This window comes from Scyliorhinus torazame, chromosome 10, assembly GCF_047496885.1.
Source record: "Scyliorhinus torazame isolate Kashiwa2021f chromosome 10, sScyTor2.1, whole genome shotgun sequence".
NCBI lineage: Eukaryota > Metazoa > Chordata > Chondrichthyes > Carcharhiniformes > Scyliorhinidae > Scyliorhinus > Scyliorhinus torazame.
Genome location: NC_092716.1, coordinates 168315784 through 168340285, shown reverse-complemented (window position 1 = coordinate 168340285; position 24502 = coordinate 168315784). Strand labels below are relative to the sequence as shown.

The following is a 24502-nucleotide window of genomic DNA, read 5'->3' as shown; positions in this document are numbered from 1 at the left end:
ATTCTATGATTCTGTTCTATGATTCTAATCCCACCCCTGCTCCCATTCCATTCTATCCCTTCCCCTTCATAATTAGCAAGAGTTTAGGAACCTTGTTATAAACACTGTCAACACGATGAGAAGTGTCAACTGTTAAACAAAAGTGATGGATTTTGTATGCTTTTCAGCGCCTAAGTATTAATTTTCATCCCAAAGGATTCACTCCTAATGACCAGCATGGCAGCTCTAACCCACGTAAAGCTCTGAAAATGCACAAGGGAAAAACCTCCCCCCCCAAACAAAACACAACTAACATATCACGGCAACCGAGGTAAAGCCCTTCAAAGAAATAAACTGCATCGATATTTATTTTTTCTCAAAAGGCCATTTGTTGCAGGGTCTTGGAAGAAGCCAAGCTCTGGACTGGCTGTGCAGACGAAAGTCGGCCAGGTTTTGCCAAGTGCTGCTATAGCGGCGGTGGCCTCTCGCAGCGTGCGTGCTGGCGGCTCACGCCACGGCTATATAAGTAGCGCGGGAGCTCTCTTCTGCCTGTCTCCTGAACTCTGGAGCAGCGTTTAAAGGAACTTCAGCTGGGAAACGCGCCCCTCCGCTTCAACATCGCCGTACAATGGAACCCAAATGCCCAGCTCTCTGCCCGACCTGTGCAGACTCAGACTGCAGCGACAACTCCGTTAAGGTAACACGGAATGAGGCAAAGGTCGATTTTAAAATCTTGCAGGGGGAAAAGGCAATCGCACCTTTTTTTTTAGAAAGCAAAAAAAATTCTGATGTGTTCAGTTGCAACTATTCCAGAACCACTTTCATTGTTGGGCAAGTTATTTTTTTGAGGGTGGTAGGCATTGCCAAGTAAATAAGTGTACAACCGTACGCTTCTATATTATTTAAATAACTTGTTTTGCACTTCTCGTTTCATTCACAGAAGTATATTTTTTTACACTTTTTGCACAGAAAAAACGGCTGGGCGAAAAAGTTATGCATACAACATTCAGCTGGCTCCTTCGACTATTGTTCCCCCCCTTCCCTACACACACACGTTAGCAGCAGCTTTCAAAAGTGTTTCAGTCCTTCATTTACAAAAAAAAATACCAAGGTTTTGTGTGCGTGAAGTGCATTGAGAATAATGCTAATCCCGGGACTGAGAACGGAGAAGTAATTTGATGCCCTTATTTCTTGTTTTGCACCATGTTTGCTGTTTGGAGCCTGGGCTAGGATGAATTTCCCAGCGTGTTCCACTGGGTAGCGTTAGTATTCTGCTTGTGTGCCGCTAGACTGCCTGGTTTGACTTTACTGTAATATTATTTAAACCCGAGGAAGCAGATTTCTGATGCATCATCATAATCACATCCAGTTAAAATAAAACAACGGTCTAGTTTAGCCTTGAGACGTTTTTTAAAAACTTTCAAAATAATGAAAACAACATGTGTTTTTATGGAACCCTATTTTTTTTGCCAAGAAAATCGGTCTATGGATTAAGGAAGAAACAACCTTACAGTTCTGTGAATGACACACACACACTACTCAGGCGTGTGTTTCTGTTTGATGCGTGGAGCTGTTGAGACATTGTTAATGGGATTTTATGCAAAATTTAGAAAGAAAAATCTGAAACAACAAATACAATTAGTGAGGGGCTTATTTATGTTCTCAACCAGTTTTGAATTAATGAGTGAAAAGCTTTAAGGACACTGACGTATATTTTTCTAAGGATTTTAAGCATAAAATAGTATACGCAAATGACGCGTATATAAAGACAGTATTTGCTGGAGCCTATCCTTCAGCTGGATTCCAACCAAGGAACAGAGAGTTTTTCTCTTTTCTCTTTCTGTATCTACTTGTTACTCTCAATGCATTAGCTTAACACGTATTTGTAATATTCTGCCTAAGTTCAGAAAAAAAAAGTTTTCTATTTCAGCAATTTATGTTACTCCAGGCAAACTTCTTTTGGGGGAAAAAAAAATTCAAGAATAGGCCATGGAAATTGAATCTCCCAGATTTATTTTGAATTTAAGCAATTTACAACCCAGAATCTGTAGCTTGTTGCTCATCCAATTATTAATACAAACTTCTAAACTGCACCCCCCCCCCCCCCCCCCCCCACACACACACACACACCCTCCAGCACACATACACAAAACAAAACAATTATTGCTATGGAGTTTTGTACTGTAGAATATCTCCAGTGTAAGGTGGCTGCATTATTCAACACAATGGGCTGGGTACCGTGGACAGTGCCCCAGATTGCATTTTTGTGCTTTGTAACCGTGCTTCAAAATCAGCTTATTTGCTGATCAACAGAATTGACTTAGACTGTCAGTGGTAGCCCATGCACTGGAGACCTTACAGCAGCTGATGGGAGCTTAAAAAAACGACACCATTTCAAGAGTTAACCTGTTCTGAACATGCGTTTCCGAACTGGAAAATATCTATTGCAATCAGTTTTCATTCTCTCATGGTGTAGCAGACTTAATTGATGTTATCCAAAGCTTGTAGACAACACACTAATGTTGGCTGGGCTCGATACTGGACTGCATATTTCCCATTCTGCTCATGTTACAAGGATAATATCTGAACTCTGAGTCAGTGTAAGGACATTACTTTTTGACACTGTTTGGACCAACACTGATCATGACCATTTTACAAATCAAGTTGTGCTTTGATATTTTTCGTTGGAGCAAATGGGGATTTGCACTTTTTAGCACAAAGCATTTGCCATCCTGAATGCTATTAATAAGATTTGACAAGAGGCATAGTGTAGTCTTGTCAAAATAATGTAACATGTGATAAAGGTGGTTTGGGGAACCTATGATACAGGACCTCAAGCCTATTGTGAATCAGCAACTTTTCTGATTAACTTTTCTTTTTCCTTCCCAGGACAAAAAAATGTCCCCTTGCAGGCAACTGCTATTCATTTCCATCGCTTTCACAATGTACTTTATAGATGGAGTGACTGCAGCTGAAACTCTATGTGGTGGTGAGCTGGTGGACACTCTACAGTTTGTCTGCGGTGAAAGAGGATTTTACTTCAGTAAGTTAACTCACCTTTGTCCTGAAAAATCAGGGAATTAAAAAAATGTCTTTGTATGTGAAGACTTGCTAAGTCTAATTGCCTGTTTTTTGATTACTTTTTACATGTTAGGGGAGGAGCCCACTAATTTCATTCTCTATTCCAGTGCCCATGGCTCCAATTACTATTCCAAAGTATTATGAGATTTTCTAATCTTGAGAGTCCACTTCAAGACTAGACATATCCAATTTTTATTTTAAGTTTCTCCTAAACTTACACCTGAAGCTATTCTGCCCCTTGACCATGCGACTGTCATTTGATAATGACTTCCTTAAATACAATGCACTCTTTAGTGAATTTTTGTCACATGCATGAATGTTTACGGTTCTGCAAAACCAACTGAATGAGTATGTGAATTGGTGCGAAGTTCAGGATCATGTTGGAGCCTTTAAAGATTCCTTTGAGCTCCAATTGTCCATTGGAAATTTCAAAACTGTATTGATAGATTTTTGTGAGGTAAGGTTTCAGATAAAAGGCAGGTTAATGGGAGTTGAGATACTGAACACCCATGACCTAAAGTAATGGCAGAAAGTTTTGAGGGGGCTGAATGGCCTAGTTCTTGTTCCCAAACATGAACCCCAGCCTGGATTCTATGCAATCCTGTTGATTGAAAGGGTTTACAGAACCATGGGTGTCATTTCCATTTCCTTTAAACAGCTTCTGCTGTAAAGTAAGGATTTTCAAATGGTTTTATAAATTCCTATTGAAAGATAAATCATTTCTTTCTTTAAGTTACGGATATGAGAAGAGGCTGTGGCGCTCACTAGATGTAGAGAAACTGTGATTTCTAATTTTCAGAATACAATCCTTCAGAGGTGCTATGTCAGTGAAAGTTAATGTGCCTTTAAGCAAACCTGTAAACAAATGTAAAAACTCCTACATACCACCAAAAATATTATTCCCAGTCAGCTAGGCTGCTGTATTAAAAAATAATTATTGCTGTACTTCACTTGAACAGCAGACCTTTTATGAATTATCTTTCTTTATCCATAGAATCCCTATAGTGTAGAAGGAGGCCATTCAGTCCATCTGCACCAACATTCCAAAAGAGCACTCTATCTTGACCCACTCTTCCACCCAATCGCCGTAGCCCCGCGCATTGGGCATGGCCAATCCACCTAACCTGTACATCTTTGGGCACTGGGGGGCAATTTAGCATGGCCATCCACCTAACCTGCTCATCTTTGGACTGTGGGAGCAAACCAGAGCACCCAGAGGAAACCCACGCAAACAAGGGGAGAACATGCAAACTCCACATAGACAGCCACCCAAGGCTGGAATCGAGAAATTTTAAACAAAGTATGATATTTCCTACAAACATCTGGCAGGCTTTGTGCACAACACATATATTAAAATGTTTCTTTTTGTTGACTACAGACCATATTTTAAGAGAGAAAAGGGACAATTAGCAGGCAGGTGGGTAGTGTCATAAACTCGGGTCTTGGAACAAATTTCCAAGCCTGTAGTTGTGCTGAATAAGCACATTTTCTCACGTGTTCTCTCTCTCTCTCTCTCTCTCTCTCTCTCTCTCTCTCTCTGACAAGGACACAAAGCTAAACCATTCTGCTGATAGTCACAATGGAGTGCTTGTTTATTTCCACATTCTTCTGATTAAAGTAATTCTGCTGCAGCATTCCATCTTTCATTTAAAGACATTTTTAATGATCGAGGCTTTTGGAACTATACTCTGCAGAAGAAAGGAATGGGTTGCAGGGTCAGGGGAGAGTAGAGGAATAAATAATTTATTTTGCTTTTGCATGTGACAGTTTTAGTCCAGAGTCCCCAATCATTGTATTTGGTCTTCAGCACTTGCCTGTACAAACAAATTGGCCAATTGGCCTCATTTTAAGACAAAAGTGATCCAGCCAGATTTTAACAAATTCCCCAATTTGCAGGACTTTGGTTACCGATGATAGCGTAGTTATGTCTTGTGTCAACATGCCTTTATTCTTGTTTATCTTGCTGATCATCTGGAGATCTTCACAAGTGAAGGAACATACAGTTAAGATGAAAATAACAATCTGAAGAGGGGCTTTCTTTTTAAGAGAAAGATAAAGCCTTTGCATGGAAATGTGGCTCTTTCATAACAATGAAGCTTAAGTGTTTTTCTGCAAGCACCTACAGCAGAAAGTGATGCTATCTGCACCAATCTGAGGAAGAGGAATGCAGTCATCAGTGAGATTCCCAAAAGGATAATCACTGTCTGCAGTCCCTAAGCCACTGCAAAGGTTAACATGAGCGCGGGGTTCATAGCGAGCTAACATTAAAGGTGATTGCCCATTACCTAAACCAAAGTTATCTTTTACTCTGATCCTACAGTTAATGCCATATAGTTCATTGGACTTCTCTGTTTCATTGCATGCCTTTTCTGCTGTGTTTGCAAGGTCAAGTGGCCTCTTTTTGGCAAGTTCCATAAATTTGTTCTCGTTCTTTAGCGTCAATGTGAACCGGAAGCTTCCTGGAATTCTCGATGCTGAAGCGTGAAAACGAATAAAAATGTACTCTCCTCTTTCAGGTAGAGCAACTGGACGATCCAATAGCCGGAGACAGAACAGAGGAATAGTAGAAGAATGTTGCTTTCGCAGTTGTGATTTGGGCCTTCTCGAACTCTACTGTGCAAAACCTGTCAAGAAAGAGCGTGATCTCTCCGGAACACCCTTTAACCTTTTACCATCAGCAAATAAGGTATGCAGTTGTTTCTTTGCTGCTTTCATCAGTAATGTGATTTTTTTTTAATGAAGGGCATTTCCTCTCTACAATTTTTTACCTCCATGAAGGTTTTATGGCAGGTTAGTTAGTAAACTGGTTGCATACTCTTGCTCTATGCTCTCAAATAGAAAGTAAAAATGGTTCCCGTCATTCTCCACCTCATCCCTAAACATAAAGATTTATTAACATTTAAAAAAGATTCTGGTTTCACCTACTCGGGTACTTGCTATTAGTGACAGCCAGCACAGTTCATTACAGACTCCTATATGTCTGCGCAAATTTGAGGGGGTATATTCTACTTGAGTTAATTTTCTTCCCCCTCTATTACTTTGACAATTGTACAGCATACCATAATTCCCCCTTATTGCCTATTATAACCTGAAATAAACCATCAGTGAAACATTACCTAAAAAAATAAATAATGTTTATTAATCACAATTAACTACTTTTCTTTTTTAATTTTTCCAATTAAGGGGCAATTTAGCGTGGCCAATCCACCTTCCCTGCACATCTTTTGGGTTGTGGGGGTGAGACCCACGCAGAAACGGGTGAATGTGCAAACTCCACATGGACAATGATCCGGGACCGGGATCGAACCCAGGTCCTCGGCACCGTGAGGCAGCAGTGCTAACCACTATGACACTCCCTGTGCCTCCTGAACTACTTTTCTTTCACAAAATCTGAAATTTGTGTGACTGTGGCTCACAACAAAAGTTGAGCTGAGCTTAATGATCTTTACTTTTTACTCTTAGTATCTTTATATAGTGCTACTAATGCTATATGGGTTCATGATATCCTTCATAGACTCATAAAGTGCAGAAGGAGACACTGAGTGCCGGTTCTTTGGAAGTGCTGTTAGTCCTCTGCTCTTTTCCATAGCCCTGTAAATCTTTACTTTTTAAGTTTACCTCCTATTCACTTTTGAAAATTATTATTGGATCTGATTCCACCACCTTTTCAAGAAATGCATTCCAGATTTAACAATACACTATGTTTAACAAAAAAGTCATCAGTTATCTTAAATCTATGTTCTCTGATTACCAATACTTTTGCAACTAGAAGCAGTTTCTCTTTATTTATTCCATCAACACCCATCATAACATTGAACACGTAAATCAACCTTTCTAAATAGTTAAGAACTCACTTTCTTTCATTGTGTACATAACATTTTCACCAAAATTCATTCCACTAAATCCAGTTGTGAACTATGCATTTCTTGGAAGAATTTTGTAGTATAAGATAGATTAAGTAACTTGGTTTCCCCTTGAAAGTATTACCATTTTATTTTCAACATCCGTGCTATTAATTTAAGCCTTGCCTTCTATATTTTGTCACCATTAAGAGGACCCAAGGCAGAGATTGTGTTATTTAAAATAAAGAATCTTTATACTGATGTTCCCCAGAACACTATCACATTCTGCTACCTGCTCCCCAGAACACAGTGGCAGAGTGGTTAAAACTGCGGCCTCACAGCGCCAAGGACCCGGGTTCAACTCTGGCCTTGGGTGACTGTCTGAATGGAGTTTGCATCTTCTCCACCAGTGGTGTCTGCATGGGTTTCCCCTGGGTGCTCCAGTTTCCTCTCACAGTCCAACGATGTGCAGGTTAGATGGATTGGCTATGCTAAATTGCTCCTTAGTGTCCAAAGATGTGCAAGTTAACTGGGGTTTCAAGGATATGGCCAGGGAGTAGGCCTAGGTAGAGTGCTTTTTCGGAGGGTCGGTGCAGACTCGATGAGCCGAATGGTCTCTTTGTACACTGTAACAATTCTATATGGAAGTTATTATCAGTGGCATGGCTGTCTTTTTGATCTCGCTCAGAGCAAGTTCATGGCTGTTGATTCAATACCAACAAGACAGGTTATTTGACCCAGCAAGCCCACTCTTACTTTCATCTACTCATTTTTTCATGTACATGTTGTTGGACCTCTTTGAGAATACAGAGACCAGAGGCCTCTGGTCTCTGTATTCTCACAAGAGGTCCTCCAATGTTCATTCATGGTGCGGGGGCATCATAGGCAGGGCCAGTAATTATTGCTCGTGCCTAAATGTCCTTATGAAGGGGGCCTTAAACCATTGCAGTCACTGTGGGGAAGATGCTCTCATAGTGCTGTTAGGTAGGGAATTCCAAGGGCGGCACGTGGCACAGTGGTTAGCACTGCTGCCTAAGGCGCTGAGGACCCGGGTTCAAATTCCGGCCCTGGGTCACTGTCCGTGTGGAGTTTGGACATTCCCCCTGTGTCTGCATGGGTTTTGCCCCCACAACCCAAAGATGCGCAGAGTAGGTGGATTGGCCATGCTAAATTGCCCCTTAATTGGAAAAAAAATAATTGGTACTCTAAATTTAAAACAAAAGGTAGGGAATTCCAGAAAACTGATCCAATAACAGTGAAGGAAGAATAATATAGTTCCAAGACTGTATGGTGTGTAACCTGGAGGGGTACCTGGTGGGGTACCCGATGTAATTGTTGCTTGTGAGGTGCTGTCAAAGAAACTGACAAATTGCCACAGTGTTTCTTGTAGACGGTAAACACTGCTGCCACTGTGCACTGGTGGTGGAGGGAGTGGAAGTTAAAGGTCTTAGATGGGGGTATTCATTCAAGTAGGTTGCATTGTTTTGAATGGTTTCAGGCTTCTTGAGTGTTGTTGGAGCTGCTTATCCAGGCATGTGGAGAGTGTTCCATCACACTTCTGACTTGTATCTTGTGGATGGTGGAAAGGCTTTTTGGGGAGTCAGGAGGTGGATCTACTTGCCACAGAACACCTAGCTTCAGGCTTGCTAGAGATTAACCACAGTATTTATGGGGCTGGTACAGAAGTTTCTGATCAGTGGTGACCCGCAGGATGTTTTTGGTGGAGGATGCGGTGATAGTAATAATTTCAACCTCACCTTCTTGCTTTCTCACTATCTCCAACCATTCTGCTTGTTTCGCTAACTTTTACATTATTGACAAACAAGACTCAAGACCATCATGAGTGAATGAAAAGAAGAATATCCCACAGGCTTTCTATTTTTTTATCTGGCGGCTTCTGAAGGACAAAAGTCCTAAGGCTCTTATGAGCTTGCAACCTTACTTGATATGAGGTCAGAAAAAGAATTGGATCAATTGGACCATCATCTGAATGTTGACCAAGCCCCCCAATGCAACTGTTAACCTCTCATAATTAGTTCTTTTTGGTTCTTTCAAAGGTATATCTCTGGACGTTTTAAAAATACCAGAATGTTCAGAAAGGAAAAATAAAACCCCTCCATTCCCATATAATACCATCTTTACCAGTTAAAGTGCAGTTTATGCTGTGGTTCTTATTTTCTGTTTGTTCAGGGACCAGCAGTACTACATTAGCCAACAATGGGAACATGGTAGTTATCAGTTATCTGAGCTTTCTGACCATCAAATAACCTTTTGATGCTGTTGCAAAATGCGCATGGCAATGTTGTTAATGCTGTTTGTTTTCAATTACAGGAAAGCTTTCGGAAGCCTATGGTTGCCAAGTATTCAAAATATGACTTCTGGCAAAAGAGGTCTGCCCAACGCCTGCGAAGAGGCATTCCCTCAAGTTTCACGGCCCAAAGGCTCAGGAGGCAAGCTGAGGAAGTCCAGACCTTACAGTATGTCAAAACGCACAAGCCACTTCTGACTCTCCCTGTCAAGCCACCCCTCCAGGTCCGAGCGTCATCAAAGAAATACTTCAGTCAAGAATGGTGAAGAACATTTTGCACATTTCCTGAGATAAAAGACGGGGATTATAGCTTTGTACACGACGTCATTTCTGTGGCATTCCAACTGAAATTTTCTCCACCTCCCCCTACCCGACCTCTTCCCTGCATTCCCACCCGCTCCCATTTCCTTACCCTTCCATCAGCCAACAAAGAAGTGCAATGATACTCAAATCGGCCTGGTACAAGTGATACCTGGTGGGCAAAAGAAGTCGTGGTGTCTGAGGTGTTTGGGCCAAAGTGGTCATGCCGCAGACTACAATTTATTTCACATACAAATGTCATGTGATGCATTCCAGATGTGTCCTCGCTTGTCCCGCACCTGTACAAGAAGGGATATCAACACTTTGTGGAATACCTAGTGTCATCCAGATCCTGCACCTTTTTTTTAAACAAGATGAGATTAGGTGAACCTGTGAGGGACTAAAGACAGTGGTGTGTGCAGTCTCGCATTGCCACAGATTGCGTCAAGATTTTTTAATTATTATTTTTCTTTCAACGGCACTATTTCTGATGAACGATAAGTGTGGCCACAAACACACTTGTATTACGGTGCTAACTTGCTTTAAAAGAAGCAAAAGAGCTGACTCGAAGAATTGGGATTTGATAAATGCACGAACATCAAACAGAACTTGAAATGAACTTTTCCGTTTTAGGAAACGTGGCTTTTTAAAAACAAATTAGCTTGGTTTTGGCGGTGCAAGATAGGCAAGGAGAAGACAAAAGGCACAAAAAAAGAGACAAAATCAAAGGGAAACAGCAGTGTTGTAATGATTTTTTTTCCTATGTTTTTCAACTAACTTTATTTCTTATTCATAGTAGTTACTTGCTTTGCTTTGAAAACATACTTGAACTCATATACTTACTGTCCAGGGTCAGATCCTTTTTGGAATTAGTCTGAGCTATATCTTGCAGTGTTGAGCCGCCAAGCTATTAAAAGTAATGGCACTGCGTAAAGGCATTATTTATTTTATGTAAAATATATATGAAAATTGGTCCAAATAATGTACTTAGCACTGATGAGCAACTGCAAAGACAGATACTATTTTGTCTAATTTTGTACTAGTAAAGCTTTCGTAGATGCTTTGTACCAAAAAATGAAAAGAAAACGTTTTTTTTCTCTCTCTCCTCTCTCTCAATATGAGTGTTATTTGGTATTGGAAGCCTCTGTGAGGTACCTTGATTCAGCCAGAGAACCTCAGGCCTTTTTTTGGAAACTGTGTACCCATGCTCACTGCTGTCGGCCATGGTATAATCAAGTGCAATTACTTGGTTACAGCTCATCTCTCATTTTTTGATCCACGTTTTGTTAACATTTTATGTTTCCTATCGGTTTTGTGATTCACTTCTGATTTGAGTGTTTGAGTGACATCACATTATATTCACCATTGCTTCGTCAAAAATGGAAAGCTTCAGTTTTTTTTATTAAAAGAAAATGAGCTCCAAATGACATCACTTACGTAGTACTCTTTTGTCAAATGTTTGCATCAGCCAGTATGAAGGGAAACACCCACAATCGCATTAGTTAAATAAAGCTTTTTACTTTTTTAAAAAATGTTTTAGCAGATACAGTTAAGGTGTACTCTCCTGTTAACTAATATAATGTCATATATTTAACATGTGCACTCAACCAACATTAGACTCTAGAGAAAGATGAGATTCACGATCATTGTACTTTTGTTTTTAATATCAATAAAAGCAATTTATTACAATACATTTTTGTGTTCTCACTTACCATAACCTCAAGTCTAAACAGTGGTGCAAACAATTTCTTAGACCTCAAGGGACTGCAAAAGGTCTGATTTTAGGAATTGATGTGGAGAGTGCCTCCAATAGTTCTGTTGTAAAAAACAAAATAAGATTGTGATAGAACATGCTTCCCGTAATAATGTACAAGTCAAAGGATCCTCCATTTTATAATGATTAAATCGCTCTGCCCATAACCAGTCAATTAGTAAATCATAATTAGATTGCGAGAACAAAACAACAGCATCATGTTGCACTTCAGACAGTGCAGAGGGAGATTGGCAAGAAATCGCAAATCAGTGAAGCAGCCCATAGTTGGGGGTTGGTTATCTCAGTTGGCTGGGCAGCTGGTTTGTGATGCGGAGCAACATCAGCAGCAGAGGTTCAATTCCTGTACAGGCTGAGGTTATCCTTGAAGGACCCACATTCTCAACCTTGCTGCTTGCCTGAGGTGTGGTGACCCTCGGGTTAAATCACCAGTCAGCTCTCAAAGGGGAGAGTAGCCTATGATCCTCAGGGACCATGGCAACTTTCCTGTTTTAAGACAACAGTCGTAACAAACAACTTAATAATAATAATCTTTTTATTGTCACAAGTAGGCTTACATGAACACTGCAATGAAGAATCTGTGAAAAACCCCTAGTCGCCACATTCTGCCGCCTGTTCGGGTTCACGGGGAGAATTCAGAATATCCAATTCACCTAACAGCACGTCTTTCCAGACTTGTGGGAGGAAACCGGAGCACTCAGAGGAAACCCACACATACAATGGGAGAGCATGCAGACTCCACACAGGCAGTGACCCAAGTCGGGAATCAAATCTGGGACCCTGGAGCTGTGAAGCAACAGTGCTACCCACTGTGCTACCATACTTGAGAGTGTGTTGGCTGATTACAATGAAAGCACAAAACTAAATTATTTCCTGAAAGCTATGCCATGGTTTGAATGACTTAAATCAGAAACTTAGTTCAGCTTATTGAAAACAAATATCAGTGTGAAGTATTTTTAAAATAAATTTGGAGTACCTAATTCATTTTTTCCAATTAAGGGGCAATTTAGCCTGGCCAATCCACCTAGCCTGCACATCTTGGGGTTGTGGGGGCAAAACCCACACAAACACACAGAGAATGTGCAAACTCCCAGAGCCAGGATTGAACCTGGGACTTCAGCACCATGAGGTAGCAGAGCTAACCCCCTGCACCACTGTGCTGCCCTAGCGTGAAGTATTTGGTGGAATGATATCAAGAGCTGTTTTGGGGAAGTAAGCTGCAATTGCTGAGGGCACTTTTCAAATCTGAGATTTTCCACTGCATTGAGAAAAGTAAACAATCATTTTGATGATTCCAACATAGAAATATGTTAATGGTGATTTTGCATCCTGATAGCTACACATTGTCATAATATACATCAGTACATTATGGTGCAATCACATACACACACTGATGGACATGCAGTAGGACCAACCAGCATACGTAACACCGCAGCCAATCACCAGTGAGAGCAAGCACTATAAAGACGGGACAGGAGAGTTCCCGCTCATTCTAGCAGCAGCCAGCTCAGAGCACAGAGCTCACAGCCTGCATCACAGACATTCACCATGTGCTGAGTGCCTCACCATAGCTAGTGATAGGAAAGGGTCCACAGTTAAGCTGGTATTGCTTATACCCACGTTTACAGTATGTTAGCATAGTTGAACAGTTAATAAAATAGCTTAACTCCACTGCCAGCATTGATGGCTTGTTTGTGAATCAGAACACCCAACACGACATGGTACAAGGAGTGCCCGCAATCTAGCACTTGTGAGGCCTACCTGCAACTTCTCAGCATTCCGGCATCCTACAGCATGGAGAACATCAACCCGCCGCCGCCGCTCCGCATCGCTGGCAATCTCGGGGTAAATTGGAAGATATTTAAACAGCGCTTCCAGCTCTTCCTCGAGGCCACGGACAGGGAGAAAGCATCGGACACCAGGAAGATAGCCCTTCTTCTCTCCACGGCTGGGCAACATGCCATCCACATCTTTAACTCCCTGACATTCGCGGACGACGAGGACACGACAAAGGAGAAGACGGTGCTCCTCAAATTCGATACACACTTCAGTGTTGAAGTCAACAAAAGCTTCGAAAGGTACCTGTTCCAGCAGCGCTTGCAGGGTAAGGACGAGCCTTTCCAATCATATTTAACACACCTCCGCATCCTCGCGCAATCCTGCAGCTACGGGCCCATCTCCGACTCCATGATACACGACCAGATTGTTTTTAGGGTCATGACGGACACCCTGCATCAGCAGCTCCTTAAAGTTAAGCAACTAACCCTAGCGACTACCATCGAGACCTGTGTCCTGCATGAGAATGCCACCAGCCGGTACTCCTACATACAGGCAGCTGAAACGGCGCAGCAAGGGCCCCATGAGGGGGAACGGGTCCAAATGATCGAACACCTCCCAGGTCGCAGTCTGGAGGAGGGCGGCCATTTTGCATGCTTTCCGAGGCCTCCCGCGCTTGTACACGCCAAACGAGGGGACGATGACATGGAGGAAAGCGATGCGCAGGCCCGCGCCACGCAAGACCGTACCGCGCATGCGCGGTGGCGCAACTAACGCACTGACATCACGACGTGGGGCAAATGTGGCTCCGCCCACTTAAAGTGGCAATGCCCTGCAAAATCGCGACAGTGCCTACGCTGTGGCAGGCTTGGCCACTATGCTGCCTGCTGTCGAGCAGCCCAGCCTGCCAATTCGCAACGATTTAACCAGCCTCGCAGGAATGTTCGGGCAATCCAACCCACCTTCACCGAGTCCGATCCTGACTTCATGCAGACCAGTGACACCGAGGACAGGGAGCCTTTTCGAGTCGCTGTCATAACCAAGAACAGGCTGTCCCTGAATCGAAAGCACCAGCCGCTGTTGGTGTACAGCATTGATCCAGACGACGAGTGGTGTGCCACCCTGACGGTCAACCAATCCCAGATCAGATTCCGTCTGGACACTGGTGCTTCCGCCAATCTCCTCGCATGGTCAGCATTTCAAACCCTGGGGGTCAAACCAACAATTCTTCCATCCAATTGCCAACTGGTCGACTATAATGTTAACGTCATCCCCGCTACCAGATCATGCCAACTCAAGGTGACGCACAACTCGCGAAAAGTCACCCTACCCTTCGAGATCGTGGGCTCCTCAAAGGACTCCCTGCTAAGCGCACAGGCTTGCAAGCTCCTCAACCTCGTCAGCGCGTACATTACCTCACTCCAGAGAACACGTCTGACTTCCAAGATGCGGACTTCAGGGCGCAACTGAGTGCCATCATCACTCAACACCGAGATGTCTTCGAAGGCATGGGCACACTTCCCTACACATACAAAATCCTGCTCAAACAGGACGCCACGCCTGTGGTTCATGCACCTCGCAGAGTCCCAGCACCCCTCAAGGACCGCTTCAAGCAGCAGCTGCAAGACCTCCAGGACCAAGGCGTGCTTTCCAGTATGACGGAAACAACCGACTGGGTCAGTTCAATGGTGTGCGTCAAGAAGCCTTCCGGTGAGCTCCGGATCTGTATCGACCCGAAGGATTTAAATCGTAACATCATGCGGGAGCATTACCCTATCCCCAAGCGTGAGGAGATCACGTGCGAGATGGCTCCAGCCAAAATATTCACCAAGGTGGATGCATCAAAGGGCTTCTGGCAGATTCAATTCGACAAGTCCAGCAGAAAGCTGTGTACTTTCAACACCCCATTTGGCAGGTACTGCTACAATAGAATGCCATTTGGAATCATATCAGCATCTGAAGTGTTCCACCGCATCATGGAGCAGATGATGGAGGGAATCGAGGGTGTGCGCGTCTATGTGGATGCATCATCCTGCACCACCCCGCAGGAGCATATCAGTCGCCTCCAATGCATTTTTAAGCGAATACGGGACCAAGGCCTGCGCCTCAACAGAGCCAAATATTCTTTCGGCCAGACCGAACTCAAGTTTTTAGGAGACTACATCTCCCGGTTGGGTGTGCGGCCGGATGCGCACAAGGTGGCAGCCATCACGGCCATGCAGAAGTCGGCGGATAAGAAGGCGGTGCTCCAGTTCTTAGGAATGGTCAACTTCCTAGGAAAGTTCATCCCGAACCTCGCTTCCCACACCACGGCTCTCCGCAACCTAGTTAGGAAGACGACGGACTTCCAGTGGCTTCCCGCCCACCAGCGTGAATGGGAGGAGCTCAAGGTCAAGCTGACCACCGCCCCGGTATTGGCGTTTTTCGATCCTGCAAGGGAGACGAAAATATCAACGGACGCCAGCCAATCTGGCATAGGGGTGGTGCTCCTGCAACGAGATGACGCCTCGTCATGGGCCCCTGTTGCCTATGCATCACGGGCCATAACCCCCACAGAGCAGCGCTATGCGCAAATCGAGAAGGAGTGCCTAGGCCTGTTGACCTGTGTCGAAAAGTTCCATGACTACGTGTTTGGCCTTCCCCAGTTCACTGTGGAGAACGACCATCGGCCGCTGGTCGGCATCATCCAAAAAGACCTCAATGACATGACCCCTCGCCCACAACGCATTCTGCTCAAGCTCCGGAGATTCAATTTCCAGCTCGTGTACACACCAGGTAAGGACCTGATCATAGCCGACGCTCTGTCCAGGGCAGTCAGCACTCCGTCCGACCCAGAGGGGTTCGTTTGCCAAGTCGACGCCCATGTGGCCTTCACGGCTGCCAATCTGCCGGCCATGGATGAACGCCGAACCCACATTCGCCGTGAGACTGCGGCTGACCCCCTGCTACAACATGTGATGCGCCACGTGACTGACGGATGGCTCAAGGGACAATGCCGGCAGTTCTATAATATTCGAGACGATCTGGCAGCCGTTGATGGCATCCTCCTGAAGCTGGACCGCATCGTGATCCCACACAGCATGCATCACCTGGTTTTAGAGCAGCTGCATGATGGCCATCTCGGCGTAGAGAAGTGGCAACGGAGGGCCCGAGAGGCTAATGGCCTGGCATAAATGAGGAGATTACCAACACTGTGCTCAATTTCCCCACCTGTCAGCGGTTCCAGCCGGCCCAACCACGGGAGACCCTTCAGCCCCATGGGTTGGTCACGTCCCCTTGGTCTAAGGTAGGCGTGGACCTGTTCCATGCACTCGGCAGGGACTATGTTCTCATAGTTGATTATTTTTCCAGCTATCCCGAGGTTGTACGCCTACACGACATCACGTCATCGGCTGTTATCCGTGCCTGCAAAGAGACCTTTGCTCGTCACGGCATCCCACTCACTGTGATGTCGGACAATGGCCCCTGCTTCGCGAGGCAGGAATCATAGAATTTACAGTGCATAAGGAGGCCATTCGGCCCATCGAGTCTGCACCGGCTCTTTGAAAGAGCACCCTACCCAAGCCTCCACCCTATCCCCATAACCCAGTAACCCCACCCAACACTAAGGGCAATTTAGCAATGGTCTAACTTCACCAGCAGGTACAACTTTGTATACGTGACGTCCAGTCCCCTGCACCCCCAGTCAAATGGCAAAGCAGAAAAGGGCATCCACATCGTAAAGAGGCTCCTCTGCAAGGCTGCTGATGCAGGATCCGACTTCTGCTTCGCCTTGCTGGCCTATCGCTCGGCTCCACTATCCACGGGCCTGTCACCAGCCCAGCTGCTGATGGGTCGCACCCTCAGGACCACTGTACCGTCCATTCACATCCCAGACCTCGACCATACTCCGGTCCTTCAGCGGATGCAACAGTCTCGCGCGCAGCACAAGGCGGCGCATAACGCTGGAGCGACTGATCTTCCTGCTCTGGCGCCAGGTGACAACGTCCAAATCCATCTTCCGGAGGGTGGCTGGTCTGCGACTGCTGTGGTTCTTCGGCTGGTGGCTCCCCGCTCATTCCTGGTGTGTCTGCCTGATGGCTCCATTCGCCGCCGCAATCGGCGTGCCCTTCGTCTGGTTCCACGCTCGCTACGTGATCCTCCACCGGTGCCATGCCCTCCTGTTGTCCCCGACCTAGACTTTGTAGATCTTCCAGATACTCTGCATCCTCCTCACTTGGCCGTGGCCCGGCCCGATCCTCAGCCGGTGGCTCCTGACCCTCCCTTGATGCGGTCAGCCCAAATCCGTCGCCCACCTCAGAGACTTGATTTATGAGCCTTACAATGTTGGACTCAATGCTTTGTTCTTTCATCCTGTTTCAGCATTTCACCAGTTTGTTCATAGCATTCGTTATTAGTTTTGTTGTTGGTGTAACACTTTGCTTTTCTTTTCTCTGCACGAGGCACCTTCACGTGTATATAGACTAGCCTCATGTACACAGTTATGTAAATACTGCACAAACATGGTCAGATACACTCATTACACATTATTTATTCTCACATAGGCACATGTTCTTTGTAAAAAAGGGGGATGTCATAATATACATTAGTACATTATGGTGCAATCACATACACACACTGATGGACATGCAGTAGGACCAACCAGCATACATAACACCGCAGCCAATCACCAGTGAGAGCACAAGCACTATAAAGACGGGGGACAGGAGAGTTCCCGCTCATTCTAGCAGCAGCCAGCTCAGAGCACAGAGCTCACAGCCTGCATCACAGACATTCACCATGTGCTGAGTGCCTCACTATAGCTAGCGATAGGAAAGGGTCCACAGTTAAGCTGGTCTTGCTTGTACCCACATTTACAGTATGTTAGCATAGTTGAACAGTTAATAAAATAGCGTTACACCACTTCCAGCATTGTTGGCTTATTTGTGAACCAGAACACCCAACACAACACACATGCCATGTAAGCCGCTGAGATTCAGCTATGAATAGTCTTGCCATTCACACTGGTTGGGCTGTTCTCTTCCTGTTCGCATAAACATCCTTTGAACTTCCATCAGTGAATGCTTAAGGTCATCTGTCGACAGTGCAGGGGATTAGTGGAAAGGGCTCTGACAGAGCTGCAAGAAACCGTTGTCCTCTGCAACCATACGGCTTTTCGAAGGGACAAGTCATTGTTAAGAACATAGTCTTCACTGGCTCTGCTCCTAGTAAATTTCTATTGCTTAAAAAAGAACAGACTGTTTATTTTCTGTTTGTTTAATGATATCGGCCTTGTTACCAGTTGAAGTAGATCTTGGGAATGGATATCAGTAGAAAATATATGCTTCCCATCATCAACCTTAAAGAAACACTTTCACTGCGACTAAATGTTTTGCCAAACAAAAATTCTTACAGGCAGCAGCAAGTTTTTAAAAGACCAACTAGTTGTTCCTTCATAACTGTTTATAGTTTATAGCTGTTACATTATTGGACAATATGAATGGAATGAGCTCAATAGCAGAAATTTTCTAAATTTTCATGTAGGAAGTTGCACAGAATGTATGAAGAAAATTGCAGCAGATTTTTGCAGCTGTTGTTACTTCTGATGTGGTAAGTGGACTAGAAGACCAATCGAAACCATAATGTTCATCTGTCTGTTCACCTATCCTAAGTCATGGCCCGATCCAAAATGGAGTTCAGACAAACTCGAGGTGAAAATAACTGCTGAAGCTGCACAGAATTGAGTGTCTGGTGAGGGGCTTATGCATATCATCAAAAGGTATACTGGAAAACCGCCGGGCCCATCCGGGCACAGTCATTCCAGACGACAGTCGCCAAAGGAGATCAAAGTCGCAGAGCGAGACACGCAGCAGGCCATGTCTACTTCTGATGTACCACCTGAGGGACCCACTAGAAGGAGCGTTAAGGCATGTAAGGTCAGAACGTTAGACAACAGTGAAGTTTGCAAGGGTGAGGCACATAGGTTAGTGATAGGGTCTAGGGCACAATACTTGTATATATCACAATAAACACCTGTTCACTGATGTTCTGAACTGACTAAGTCCTCTGTCTGAAGGACGCAAAGGATGCGCTGGACTGGGTGCTGAGGGTGTGCCAGGTGGAGGAGTGGGAGGCCGCTGGTGTGGGCAGGGGTGTTAGAGGTCAGCAACGGCCAGGGATCCCAGGGCAGTTAGAGGATTCGCCTTGGAGTCAACAGGGGCCAGGGCCAGATATGTGGAGGTGCCATGTGGTGGCACCTACCTGGTGAGGGACCCATCACAGCACACTGCTCCGATACACAACCCCACACCCCCTCACCCCCAGACGCTGTCCCCACCCCTGCCACCCCAGGGGTTCAATGGGACAGTGAGATGGAATGACCAGCACACATGCAGGGCTCACCCAGGCGGTAGAAAGTGCTACCGAGGGTAGGAGTCAGACCGCGTCAAACGATGTGGAGCACCAGAACTCATTGCACCGCGGGTCATCATCATCCTCCATCCATGTACCAGACCCGTTACTGCCAACCCAGGGCCAGCGTCCTGTAGTGAAGCAGGTGGGATAGCACTGAGGGGGTTGCAGTTTCAGAGGGAGGGGGGGCACTGGAGTCCAGGGAGGGGGGACAGGGGGGGCAGTGGTTGGCTGGGGGTGGGGGGGCATGGGTTGTGAGGGGGTCGGACAGGACATTTGAGCTGCCGGTGGCCAGGCCCCCTAATTGGTGAACCTTGAGGCGATTAGATTGTCCCATGTGTAGTGGCCCAGGCATGCACGTCATGCGGCCTCCTGTGACTGCCCGGGCCCTATACCCTACCCATCCTGGCCCTCCTATGCATCCTCCTCGTCAGATGAAGCCGAGCGTTCGTCCTCCTCCTCCAGAATGTCACCCTTCTGCTGCGCGAAGTCGTGGAGGATGCAGCAGGCCACCGTGATTTGGGAGACCCTCCTAAGGTTCTATTGGAGGGTCCCTTCAGAGCGGTCCAGGCACCTGAACCGCATCTTCAGCACGCCGATGCACCACTTGATCACAGTCCTGGTCGCTGCATGGGCGTCACTATCGCAGTTCTTCATGTCGGTCTGGGGCCGGATAGGCGTCATCAGCCACGGCCGCAGCGAATAGCCACTGTAGCCCAGGAGCCAACCCCTCACCTGGGGGTGCACCTCGAAGGTGTCAGCAACAGTCAAGTGTGCCATGATGAAGGCGTCATGCACGCTGTATGGGTATCATGCAGCTTTGGTCACACACCAACTGCAGACTGAGGGAGTGGAACCCCTTTCGATTTGTGAAGGCCATAGCCTCATGCATCGGTGCTTGTTGGTGGACATGTGTCCCATCGATCACCCCCTGGATCTGGGGCATCCCGATGATGGCGGCAAATCTCGGCAACCTGGTGGGCTCGGTCCATATGCAGGTTGATATATTATTCCACCCGAGCATACAAGGTCTCCGTAACGATGCAAATCCACTTGTGCTCTTGAATGAAATGAAAATAAAATGAAATGAAAATGAAAATCGCTTATTGTCACAAGTAGACTTCAAATGAAGTTACTGTGAAAAGCCCCTAATCGCCACATTCCGGCGCCTGTTCGGGGAGGCTGGTACGGGAATTGAACCGTGCTGCTGGCCTGCCTTGGTCTGCTTTCAAAGCCAGCGATTTAGCCCTGTGTGCTAAACCAGCCCCTGGGAGATCCCAGACAGGTCCCCACTCGGCGCCTGGAAGGACTCCATAGCAAAAATATTCAGGGCAACTAACTACGCCACCCATTCCTGCCAGCAAGGGTACTAGTGGATGGTGCTACACATTCCAATGGTACGCTCGCTCTGCTGCCCCTTACCTGCGCACTCCTGTGGGGTCTACTGTAGGGGTCCTCTTTGCATGGGCCATATGTTACTGCACCAGCAGGATGGATCCAGATTGTGGGTGGGTGATGGTGGGTGCAGTGCACCACCGGCCAGCACCATGCTGAATGACATGTGTGGAGGCAGGACCCATGGTTGGGGCTTGGCTAGGGGGGTGGGCACCTGTTGGTAACTACGGTGTGCTGTGGCTCCTTTTGTGGTGCACTGGTTGTGCCTACGTGTCCAGAGGCAGGATAGATGGGGGCAGGACCACAGTGGACAAGTAGGACTTGGTGACAGCCGGTGGTCCTGCACGTGGGCTAGCTGATGGTGTCACTGGCGGGACGTCTGCCCTATGAATGTGCCAGGAAGGGTGCTGATGGCCAGGGTGCATTCGGAAACCGGTCGTGGCCCCCCTGCTGCCCCTGCAGTGGATCAATGTGTCAGATGAGTGCAGTGGGATATGCCAACACTGGGTGGGTCATGGGCTGCACTGGACCATGCCTATCTCATTGATGGGTCGGTTGGGGTCTATTGGCTCGCAGGAATGTTACCTGGGTGGGGGGCACCCATGGCTGGTGATGCTTTGTGTATGAACGGGTCATAGTGGGCAATCGATGGGGTGTGCAGTCAGATGACTGCCTTGCAGGCCATGGCAATGGCTGTCCGTTTCCGGCCACCCTGATCCCGGGGGACACCCTTACCCCTCGGCCCATCTCCTGGTCGCCCCCCCCCCCCCTCCCCACCCCCGCTATTCCGCCGGCCCTGGCAGACGCGCACCCAGCCAGTGACACAGCTGGCAGTCCACGAATGTACCTTTGGAAACGTGGCTTACCTCCTCTCTCACCCTCATGAGACACAGTGCTGTTTCCTGATTTTAAATACCACCTGGTGGAGGCGGAGCATCGCGGGAGGCCAGAGACTACCGGGTCGGACCCGTTAATGGCATGCTAATGACTGTTACTGCATAATTTGCATGTCCATGGCGGCGCATGGTGTGGAACATATTTGCGCCGCTGTTGAGGCCCTGGAGCATCGCATTCTGTTAAGGGCCCAACACCGACCTCGATCTTTGGTGGACACCCGACTCTCTGCCCAATCGCAATTCGCGATTTGGGCATCGCTAGATGGAGAAGCCGACCCCATAAACGTGTTCATATTTTAATTCTAATAAAGGCCTAAATACAACATTGCTTGCCCCAATACTGTTCTCTCCTACTGTTTACACAAATATTCTACTCACTGCTTGTACCTATTTTCAACTGGTGTGAAAACAATTGAAGTGTCCAAATGTTGGACAATTTACAACTTGAGCAGCAATGTTTGTGTTTAGCAGAAGACAGAGAGTGCAGAATGTAGACACTCCTTGCAGTTTGGTATTCAATTCCATTGGGATAGGTCGACCACATATCTCAGGACCCAATTATATGGATTAACAGCAGAAATATAAGGTTAACCAGGGAGCTGGTTACACAGCTCATAGAATCATAGAATTTACAGTGCAGAAGGAGGCCATTTGGCCCATCGAGTCTGCACCGGCCCTTGGAAAGAGCACCCCACTTAGGCCCACACCTCCAACCAATCCCAGTAACCGCACCTAACCTTTTTGGACACAAAGGGTAATTTATCATGGCGAATCCACCTAACCTGCACATCTTTGGACTGTGGGAGGAAACCGGAGCACCCGGAGGAAACCCACGCAGACACGGGGAGAACGTGCAGACTCCACACAAACAGTGACCCAAGCGGGGAATCGAACACGGGACCCTGGAGCAGTGAAGCAACTGTGCTAACCACTGTGCTACCGTGCTGCCCCAAACATACAGTTGTGTATGATCCGGCAACAGTAATTATACTATTGGACAGAGCATTAAACAAATTACTGGAGCCTGTGACAAAGGCAATGGGCACAATCCAATGGCCTCGTTGCGCTCGAGCAAGAGCACGACAAAGCCGGTGAATAGTGGGAGATGCCAAAAATGAGAACCGCGCTGGGCGCCAAACTGTTTGTGGTGCAACTAGCCCACACGGGATCCCGCCAGAGCATGGCGAGAAACCAAAAATCACCACTTAAGCCCTATTTCCATACAATTAACGGGAGACACCCCTTATCCAATGGCCTCCCGCGATCCAACCGCCTCCCCAGCAAGTGGTCACACTGGCACAGATTAGTAATCCTTTTGAAAAACGTGAACCCAGCGGATGGACTGCTGCGGCGAGCTGAGGAGGTGAGTACCCATCTTCGCTCACAGCCAATGAGTCCAGGGGCAGTGGAACCTGCTGCCCCTGTGCTCGGGGAAGAGGTGGGGGAGGGTGGGGGGGTGGGCAGGGGCCTACCTGGGGGTGCAGCCCTGGTTGGGAGTGGGCCGCCATGGGGAACTGGGGGTATCAGGGCTGTGGGGACTCTGCTGGAAGGTGGGGGTGGACGCTGCTGGGAGGGGGAGGCGATCCTGCATGGGCCCTCCATGCCAACTGGCCCACTCGGACTGCGTGTTCCCATTCCGGAGCAACCCTAGTCCCTGCCTGTTTGCCCACTGTGGTAAACCACTGTTAGTGTATTATATGTATTGTGGTAAACTGTTACTGTACTATATGTATTGTGGTAAACCACTGCCTGATGGCTCCGCCTCCCCTGGGGCTCGGTATAAAGGTGGCTGACCTCCGGCCCTTCCCCAGTTCAGGATCAGTGGCCAGGAGGCTTTCTGTTTAGTTTATTAAAGCCACAGTTTCGCTCACAACTCTTATGTTAATTGATGGCACATCAATTTAATAAGCTAAACTTTTAAGATGAATTCATCACTCAAGCCTGATTGCCTGCGAGCTGGACCCACAAGCAGCCGACGCCACTGCGACATTTGAGCACTGGCTAAGCTGCTTCGAAGCTTACCTCGGATCCTCCACCGATGACGTCACCGACCTCCAAAAGCTTCAAATACACAACGCATGGGTGAGCCTGCAAGTTTTCCTTCTTATCAGAGATGCCCCCTCATATGCGGAGGCGATAATGCTGCTGAAGGGCCAGTACGTAAAGGCAGTAAATGAGGTGTACGCCAGGCACCTCCTTGCCACGAGGAGAATCACAAGCCAAATTCCTGCGTGCCTTGCGGGTACTCGGCTGGAACTGTGCTTGCCAGGCGGTATCGGCTGTCCAACACACAGAGCTGCTGATCAGGGACGCCTATATCGCGGGCATTAAATCCAATTACATCCGCCAGCGCTTGCTAGAAGGGGGTACACTCGGCCTCCCAGAGACAGTGCAGCTCTCAAACTCGCTGGAAGTGGCTTTCAAGAACATGGAGGCCGACACCTCTGACCACACGGCACCCTCATGGACGTCGTGGGCGACGCCATCCCCCGACCCGCGTGCGGCGCAAGCCTGTGCCGCGCAGCAGCACGTCAACGCCGGAAGCCCAAAATGCTACTTTTGCGGCCAGGGTAAGCACCCCAGACAATGCTGCCCTGCACAGAACGCGATTTGCAACGGGTGTGGGAGGAAGGGCCTCTTTGCCAAAGTCTGCCAGGCCCGACCTGTCCCTAAAGTTTCTAGGCCCAGCAGCGCTGCCTGTTGTCTGTCGGGACCACCCCCATCTGCCGCGCCACCCGCCATGTGCGACTTGTGGGCACCGCCA

At 47.0% G+C, this 24502-nt stretch overlaps 1 protein-coding gene across 1 annotated transcript; it reads left to right on the top strand.

Annotated features, from left to right (window-relative positions):
• The first annotated feature begins 542 nt into the window (after positions 1-542).
• igf2b (insulin-like growth factor 2b) lies at positions 543-11201 on the top strand. The gene is made up of 4 exons (XM_072518924.1): positions 543-676; positions 2869-3022; positions 5577-5746; positions 9234-11201. Exons 1-4 carry the CDS (start codon positions 608-610, stop codon positions 9474-9476), a joined length of 636 nt encoding a protein of 211 aa, XP_072375025.1. The 5' UTR covers positions 543-607; the 3' UTR covers positions 9477-11201.
• The last annotated feature ends 13301 nt before the right edge of the window (positions 11202-24502 follow it).

Excerpts from the sequence above, each read along its gene's own strand:
- igf2b (XM_072518924.1), top strand. The coding sequence starts at position 608 with ATGGAACCCAAATGCCCAGCTCTCTGCCCGACCTGTGCAGACTCAGAC. Across the intron at positions 677-2,868 it reads GCAGCGACAACTCCGTTAAG|GACAAAAAAATGTCCCCTTG; the intron begins GTAACACGGAAT and ends TTTCCTTCCCAG. Across the intron at positions 5,747-9,233 it reads TTTTACCATCAGCAAATAAG|GAAAGCTTTCGGAAGCCTAT; the intron begins GTATGCAGTTGT and ends TTTCAATTACAG.